An 8,904-nucleotide genomic window follows, 5' to 3' on the forward strand; every position below is an offset into this window, starting at 1 on the left:
AATAATAAGAAACCGAGTAAAAACAATATGTTCCCAAACTCTGTTTAGGGAACATAATTACATAATTGTCAATGCCTATTGCATGTAAATTATATACACAAGTATGACATTGCTCTTATATTACGAAAATATTTCTCATTTAAAAGTTCAGTTTTGCGTCTTTTGTTCGCAAGTAATTCTCTCATCAACTTAATCACTTCTCTCTGATTTGCCAGATGTTCGGAAAACGCGCATTTTTCTCCCGAATATTCAGGTTCACATAGACCGGAGCAAGATCCGGTTATGTGATGGCACGGTTCATCGTCTCTACAGAAACCACAGCGTTGTTTAAATTCTTTACCGTACCAGCCATTATTGCAAGTTGAAAATTATAGCATAAAATTGAATATTATGTATATTCTATTTTTAGGTACCATAAAAACTGCATTAACAATAGTGCAAGGGGGATGATAAATATCGTAATGCATATGTGGTAAACATGAAGTTGACTTATTTATGAATATCTGCAATCGCTTTCATTATGTCTTCGTGTTAAAAAATAAAAAAAAGTGAGGGTTTTTATGAACAGTTTTAAAAATTTCCTTTACAAAACATACAAGACGGGATATATTTAGTGTAGATATATACGTTTTTGCATTTCACCCAAGATGCTCAGGCTAACATAACAAAGGACAAGGTCGGATGGCTTAATGTTTACGTATATTAATCCATTTCATATATTTAAATGTAATGCACTGGAACATTTGAGCAAATGGTCAATTATATGAAATTTTTTTTATGATTCTTCACCTGTTGACATATTATTCATCAAACGTCATTTAGTAAGTTTTACAATTTAATTCAATAAACTATTTTCGTTTTGTCGATATTAAACGTTGATTAATGCAAAAGGCAATGTTATTGCGCGTCTTTGATTACATGTACCACAAAAGGTGTATAGGCATGTCCATGGGCAGACAGAAGAATGTGTCTGAAAGAAATTAAATTTAATTTGTTAATATATTTGGCGTCAGCTCTATAATTAAGAGTAAATAAGTTGATCCTTATGCCGCGAGTTCGAATTCTACTGCTGGATGTACAGCACCGATTGCACACAACCTACCAGAAAGCGAACCCCGTAGCGGACCCTGGGTTCGCATATATGAGAATATACCTTTACAGAATGGAGGCGGTAGGCTATCACTTTTACAACCCTTTTCGTCACATTCCCCGTTTATCATACAATCATTCTTACACTGTTCACAAGAAATACAATGTCCTTCACTGTCCTGGTATAAACAATCTGTGTTTATACAGACAATATTACGTTTGCTGTTTATTTTCAATTAAACTGTTAATGTATATTTATGTGCATCAAAATTTAACTCCCAAAAACGATTTTTTGGCGAGAGCATACGGTAGCTAGTATTTATAGAAAAAAAAAGTTTTCGAAGTCATGTAGATTAATCGTCTCGGAATGATTTCAAACTGAAAAATTGAAGATAAAATATTTCGCGAATTGGTTTGCTGTAAAGAAAGACATACATGTACCGTTAATATGAAAGACACCGTAAATCTCCAGCTCACAGATCTCAAGAATAGCACCCCCATCAATATCCTTATTTGCGAATATCTTTACGTATCGAGCTGTATGAGAACAATTCACTTCAAGCACTGTTTCAAGAGTGACATTTCCGGAATCTTGATAACATGTGTCATTTACATTCCATTCTGAATGATTCGATACAAGTACTGAAAATCCGCTCAGTCTTCTAGTACTGTACGCTCCACCTAAACATACCAGCATTAAAACACCTCAGTTAAATTGAGATTTTTTAAAAATGAAGAAAAATTGTTCAAACGAAATTAAACTTAATTAAACTTTTAAAAAAAGTTTTTATATTATCAAATCTAAAAGATTTACCTTCAGATGAATTTTACGACTTTCTCTCAGCTTTTATACTGATCATATAATAGGATTTATTGCCAGAACATGAAACGTTATATATGAACCATCTATTAAATTCATTTTTTTCGTGTATAATTGCATTTCTGTAGTTCGAGTTAATTGTAAAAAAAAAAAATAATAATAAAAAACTCACGGTCATGAAGATGGTACCCGGATTAATGTTTAACTAGGCCCCGACTCTATTAAATTCATTCCTTTTTTGTATAATTGCATTTCTCTACCTCAGGTCAATTGTAAAAAAAAACTCCCGGTCATTCCCGAACACTTTTCAAACTGAAGACTCTACCGAGGTCAATATTTAACCAGGCCTCTGACTGTCCTGGGGCCGTGTGTATACAGTCAACATAACTCTGATTGAAGTTCCTATCGATGGTTTTCTTTGCATCTCTGGAGTAATATCCCCATACATACTGTGATACAAAGAGCTGCTTTCCACTTTCGCCTTGTTAGTAATAAGTAATGGAGGCTTATCTTTAGAGAAGAAAATTATATTAGAGTACATAATATTTATCGCACGTTCGATAGATATAAGATATATAAATGAATGATATTCAGTAAAATCTATCATCCGTATCTATCATCTGAATGTCATGCAACTAAGTTAATAATAATAATAATAATATGTACTAGGATTGATCCTTAAGTTCGTTGAATTTCTTTCTAAAGTTTTATAGTAATTTTATGAAAACAAACAACAGGCATATTTATAATACAGAGTCATGATGCAACAATATTAGTAATTCGATTTAATTGCTGAAAATTAAATCGCGGTATTAGAGAGGCCCATATTCGGGGTTATCGGTCATTAGTATTTCCAAGTTCTTTCAACTTTTGGTATTTTAGTCGAATACTTAGGACTTCCTTTTCCGTTAGAGAATGAAGGGGAGCAGACTTATCCTTCATCTCAAGATAAAAATTTGTTTATTTATTTTATATTGTGTAAATAATTCATGTTATGCATGGAATTTAAGGAGAATGTTTCTAGCAATCTTTATTTTCGTTTATATTTGCATCATTATGTACATGACTTTTCGGATGTTTTTCGATTTTGAAAAACCACATGCGTAATATAAAACAGAAAAGTCGTAACCCTTAGTCAATATTTGAGCAAAATCTAATAATAATAATTTTATTTACAAACATTGTCTAAGTCATAACGCTGAGTCAATATTCATTCAAAAATACGGGAAAAATTACAGAAATACATTGTACTCAAGCATGAATAGAGATATATATGTTTTTCCCTATTTCTTGCAATAAAAAAGCATGTTTTCAATGATAAATGTAATATATACCTACCAGAATTAGCAACAATCGTTTTACATATATTGTTGTTATTTCTTGATCAATAGAGAACCTATTAAGTGTTTAAAGAATTGCATCAAAGATTTATCCCAAACCTTTATCACATTTCCAGTCTTGACTGTTTTCCCATCCAGGTGCACACTTCCTATAAGGACAGATCCCTGTCACGTGATCACACATTGTTTTCTTGGCACATTTTCCACATCTAATTTTACTCTCATTACCATAGGTTCCAATTCTGCATTCTATTATATATTTTAATTAATAAAAAGAAAAAAAATCAAAATTATGACGTTTTTTATGACTTTTCAGAAGATTACGTACCAACCTTCTTCAAATCCCATTGAAGTTTAAAATCTGCTATTTATTACTTATATATATAAATTTGAGGCAGACAATTGGATATTATCAAAAAAAATATATCATTAACCGTTCGTCGTAGATTTTAAATTATTATACAAGCAGTAATTTCTTTGTGAACAATTACACACAAATTAATATTATTGAAAAAAATATCCAGGGTTATGAAAAAATATCGCTCAAACATGATAATATCATAATGGTGGACAGACAGACAGAGAGAGCGAGAGAAAGGGAGAGAGATAAAACAGACAGGCAGTCAGACAGATAAAGGAAAGAATTGACAGAGATGGATAAATAGAGAGATAGATAATTGAATAGAAACATAGATACATAGATAGATATTAGATAAATATATAGATTTAAAAAACAGATGTTTTGAAAGGATAATTAGTTTCCAAATCCACTTGAGAGATAAGGGTTAGTATTCAAACCCGGCTAAGAGATAAGATTTAGAACTTGAATCCTCTGAGAGATTAGGTTCAGTTTCAAACCCACTTCAGAGATTATGGTTAGTTTCAAACCCACTTGAGAGATTAAGGTTTGTTCTCGAATCCACCTGAGAGATTAGGGTTAGTTCTCGAATCCACCTGAGAGATTAGGGTTAGTTCCAGAACCCACCTGAGAGATTAGGGTTAGTTCCAGAACCCACCTGAAAGATGAGGGTTAGTTCAAAAACCCACCTGAGAGATTAGGGTTAGTTATCGGACATAGAGGGACTAGGGCTGTTCCTCTATCCAACCTAGGAGTCAACCAGTAGACCTGTCTACCCGTCTACCCGTCGACTTGTCAACCTGTCGACCTGTCGACCTGTTAACCCGTCAACCTGTCAACCCGCCGACCTGTCAACCCGCCGACCTGTCAACCCGCCGAACCGTCAACCCGTCGACCTGTCAACCCGTCGACCTGTTTACCCGTCGACCTGTCAACCCGTCGACCTGTCAACCAGTCGACCTGTCTACTCGTCGACCTGTCTACCCGTCGACCTGTCAACCCGTCGACCTGTCTACCCGTCGATAAGTCAACCCGTCGACCTGTCATTCCGTCGACCTGTCTACCAGTCGACATGTCAACCCGTCGACCTGTCAACCAGTCGACCTGTGAACCCGTCTTCTGCTGGAAAACATCTTCTAATTTCCTTTTCATTATCCAACAACGCGCATTAATTCGAATTTGGCGCATGAATCCGATTATAAAGCAACGTGCATTAATTCAAATTTGGCGTATGAAAATATTTTTATCGGGACTACTTATCCGTATATCCTAGTTGAGCCCAATTTTTTTTCACTTAGAAACCGACCTTTGTCAGATTTCCCGCACTCTGTGTTTTCCTATCTAGGGGCACATTTTCTATTAGGACAAGATACTGTCACGTGATTACACGTGTTTTTATTGGCACAGTGGCCACAGATACTACTACAACCATGACCATAAGTTCCATTCTTGCATTCTACAAGAGGATAAAAAATTCAGTATATTTAAGACCATGCGCATTAGATTTAATTGTGCATTACAAAATACGGGAAAAATTACAGAAATACATTGTACTCAAGCATGAATAGAGATATACATGTTTTTTTCCCTATTTCCTGCAATAAAGAAGCATGTTTTCAATGATAAATGTAATATATACCTACCAGAATTAACAACAATCATTTTACATATATTGTTGTTATTTCTTGATCAATAGAGAACCTATTAAGTGTTTAAAGAATTGCATCAAGGTTTTTTTTTATCCCAAACCTTTATCACATTTCCAGTCTTGGGTGTTTTTCCATCCAGGTGCACATTTCCCGTTTGGACAAGATCCGTTTATGTGATCACATACCGTATTATTGGCACAGTGTCCACAAGTAGATTTACAACCATGACCATAGGTCCAATTCCTGCATTCTAACATGCGTTTAGATCATTAGAAGTCATTTTGACATAGACAACCCAGTTACACAATATAGATGAGTATACATAAAACATCCTTGACAATACTTTTTTGTGTCTTCTTTCTCTATATATTGCATAAATGTCCATGTTGTGAAAATATAAAATACACAATTTTAAAATAACGTCAATAAGTAGGTCACATCTGTCGTGACATTTTCTTAACACGAACGTACTTTAACAAGACGTTAAGCGTTTATCTTGAAATTTCTTTGCAGTAGTATGAACTAATTTGTACACTGTATATGATGACATAAATTGGACAGAAGTTGAGTCATAAATTGCATGGAGTGTTTCAGTAAAGGAAGGAACATTTTTAAAAATGATGCTTGTTCTGTTAACCAGTGAAACTAAAGTGTGGAAGAGTATCCTTTATTTACCGATTTGAGTAAATATTTATACCTAACATTCAGAAAAAATGATGAATGTCTTAACAATAATTTAATTATTTGATACATAATTTATCGTTTACTTTAGAGTTTAAACATCAAATATTAAAAAAAACAAGCAATCATACATCACGTGTAATTAACGACGCTCCTAAGACAAATGGCTGGGGTTATGATGGTCACCATTCTCATTCTTGAAAAGAATATAAGTATCAGCCCATACTATAGCCAAGATTTGACCCTTTTGTAAAAAGAAATATGGTGAGAAATATAACAGTAGAAAAAATATTTTGGCTTCTGTGAAAAGCTAAAGAGGGTGTCACGGATTGCTTTCATCACGTGAATAGCCCATTGGCAGAACTGTTGCTAAATGTACGTTTAAATTGGAAAGAAAATCTTTTAAAAATTCAACACCGAAATCTTAATACATTATTTTTTATGGAAGTTATTTAATTAGTTCTGCAACTTTTGTATCACCCCTCTCATAGCATATTGATAAAAAAGTTGATCAGTAAAGAATAAAAGAAAGCTATATATTACTGAGTAATCTACGGAAGTTTCTAGGTGGTGTCAAGAAGAAAAAAAAATCAGGCATATAATATATACCGCGGGGAGGGGGGGTTAACTGTTGACTGCCAGATAAATAGATCGGGCAACCACAAGAAGGTTATCTGGCTACAGTTAAAAAACTTTTTGGTGACCTCCATTTATTTATGTGCTGGCCGCTAGATAACATTTTGGCACTTACCAGCATACTTGATAATCAAACACGTGTCTGGATATTTGAGAATATTTGATAAACAATCTTGGATCGTCTTAATCATTACTTTTTACATTCCTCTGCATGCACATGTGGATATATGGATGCGTAGCAATTTTTGTTTAATCCATTATTACGTAGAAAATGTTCGGTGAATATTCTTTAAATGCAAATGAGTTGAAAGACCAATCAAATAGACGATAATATGTAAATCAAGATGTACATATATGATTGTTAAAATATTATTAAAAGACAAAACTAGATGTTTTCTTAAATTACTTTTTTCAATTCAGCAAAAAATTTCTACTTTCATTTATTTCTTATCTTTCACACCTATCAATATTTATCATTTAAAAGTACTTTTTACGTTTGAAATTGAATTACCCGAAGAGAATTTATAGGAGCAACAGACATAAAAAATTTGTCCTTAATTAAGTGATATTATAAAAAAAATTGTTCAATAGTCATCCTTAACTTGAATTGCTATATTTACAAAATGCAAATATCCGAAAATATCAGTTCCTGCTTGTGGGAAAGTGTATTAATTATTGCTACAATGTAATTCTATTATTCACTATAACAGCAGTCATATGTATGTGAAAGAAATGTGATGTTAACTTATTGTTCTATCATTTGGACAAGTTTTCTTACGGAAAAGGAAGATACACAAAGTGTAGTCATTTATCGCTAGACATACATGAAAAAGGTGGATTTTATATTACAACAGAATATCAACTTAATAAGACATGAAAGTATAAATTATAAATCTGTTTGTTAACAATACAACATACTTGCTAGCTTCGTCCCCATATGATTGGAAAATTCTCGAGAGAGACGATCAGTGATTGGAAGCTCAGAGAAATATTTAATTTTGGACATTTTTAACTTTTTTCCATTATTTCATGTACGTACAAGAAATCTTTAATGATATGTACATTTCCTGTGTTAATAACATACTTAGGCCAAAGCTGAATTGTAGTTTTCCAAAACTTCAGATGACTTTTAGTAATCATACCTACCATAGGAAACAGCATGATGTACTGCATTAATCCAAATGAATAGCAGTGTTGAAAAACACATGGAAAATTTCATTCTTGATCACAATAAATATGGTACCATAAAAAGAAATTAATTAATTTTAATACCATCATGTACTAAATAGCTCTACTATAATCTTCTGACATGTTTGTGTGAGTGTTTTTTTTTATTTCCCTGTTTAAGTTGAAAACACCAAGACAAGATAAGTTACATCTGACAATATACATCCCTTTTCAGCTTCAAAATTAACATGTGTTTTTTTTAATTAAACCAAAATTAATGATACATTATATTTTTTCTAATATTTTAAAATTAACAGATGATGGATTTATCGTCTTTGTTATTCCAAATAATTTTTTTATTTGATGCAGACTGATATATATCCATACGTAAAGTGTCTTTACTATATGTTTCATTTATAATAAATACTACTCGGCCCATTAAACATACGATTTGAAAAGCTTAGTTATATCATGTAAAGCACTGGCATCATCACTCCAAATCTTAAATTGAACAAGGAAGTGCTTATTCAACATTTGACCTCGATAAAAAATTGTATATATTTATGTTCTTATTCATTCCACTCAAACGAACAAAGGGCATTAATGAAATAAAAAGAAACTTGTGAAGTAGAATGTAAAACGCCGCTCTGAAAGTGCAATTCAATTATTTTACACATATCGTTTTATTTATGTCCCCATGCATGGGTCTCCAAAGTCAACAAATAGAAAATACCTGGTAATAATTTCTCAACAACGTATAAATATTAATATCTAAACTTGGCAATGAGCGCGTGGTTGGGATTTATAAGAATACACAGTGTTTGCGAATGACTTTTACTATGCAAAGTTTCTGTCACTGTCACGTACACGCATAGCCCAATTTTTATTATTTATATCACCTGAATAGGTAACTATCCTAACAGCCAATAGATGACTAGAATAAACCAAACCAAAAAAAGAGAGAAAAAAAGAGAAAAAGAAAACGCGTATGAGTAAAACGAAAAAATAAATACACAAAACGTTACTATTGTCACATTAATCAAGTTTACGATGAGCTACTAAATTGATTGTGTATCTTCACAAACATATTATTAATTGCGTTACTATCCTACAAACAATAATATTCAAGATTGCAAAAAAGCCATTATATTTTTAATATATTTC

General features: G+C 32.6%; 1 protein-coding gene across 3 annotated transcripts; it reads right to left on the minus strand.

Moving 5' to 3' along the window:
• Nucleotides 1-3,126: 3,126 nt before the first annotated feature.
• On the minus strand, nucleotides 3,127-7,885 carry LOC134251990 (multiple epidermal growth factor-like domains protein 10). Of its 3 annotated transcripts, none has more exons than XR_009988873.1 (3): nucleotides 7,720-7,865; nucleotides 4,914-5,063; nucleotides 3,127-3,498 (listed from the first exon to the last, which is right to left on the minus strand). XR_009988873.1 is itself a non-coding variant. In XM_062734393.1 (3 exons), the coding sequence occupies exons 1-3, from the start codon at nucleotides 7,790-7,792 to the stop codon at nucleotides 3,338-3,340; spliced, it is 384 nt and encodes a 127-aa protein (XP_062590377.1). In that variant the 5' UTR covers nucleotides 7,793-7,885; the 3' UTR covers nucleotides 3,127-3,337. The 3 variants fall into 3 exon arrangements, 1 of the variants encoding a protein (XP_062590377.1); XR_009988872.1 differs by lacking the exon at nucleotides 7,720-7,865 and adding an exon at nucleotides 5,357-5,497; XM_062734393.1 differs by lacking the exon at nucleotides 4,914-5,063 and adding an exon at nucleotides 5,357-5,506 and having other exon boundaries at nucleotides 7,720-7,885.
• Between the last annotated feature and the right edge of the window lie 1,019 nt (nucleotides 7,886-8,904).

This window comes from Saccostrea cucullata, unplaced genomic scaffold (genome assembly GCF_032062105.1).
Source record: "Saccostrea cucullata isolate Sc308-1 unplaced genomic scaffold, CSIRO_AGI_Scuc_v1 ctg6298, whole genome shotgun sequence".
Taxonomy (NCBI): domain Eukaryota; kingdom Metazoa; phylum Mollusca; class Bivalvia; order Ostreida; family Ostreidae; genus Saccostrea; species Saccostrea cuccullata.

Excerpts from the sequence above, each read along its gene's own strand:
- LOC134251990 (XM_062734393.1), bottom strand. The coding sequence starts at position 7,792 with ATGAAATTTTCCATGTGTTTTTCAACACTGCTATTCATTTGGATTAAT. Across the intron at positions 5,507-7,719 it reads ACATCATGCTGTTTCCTATG|AATGCAGGAATTGGACCTAT; the intron begins GTAGGTATGATT and ends AACGCATGTTAG. Across the intron at positions 3,499-5,356 it reads AGACTGGAAATGTGATAAAG|AATGCAGAATTGGAACCTAT; the intron begins GTTTGGGATAAA and ends AATATATAATAG.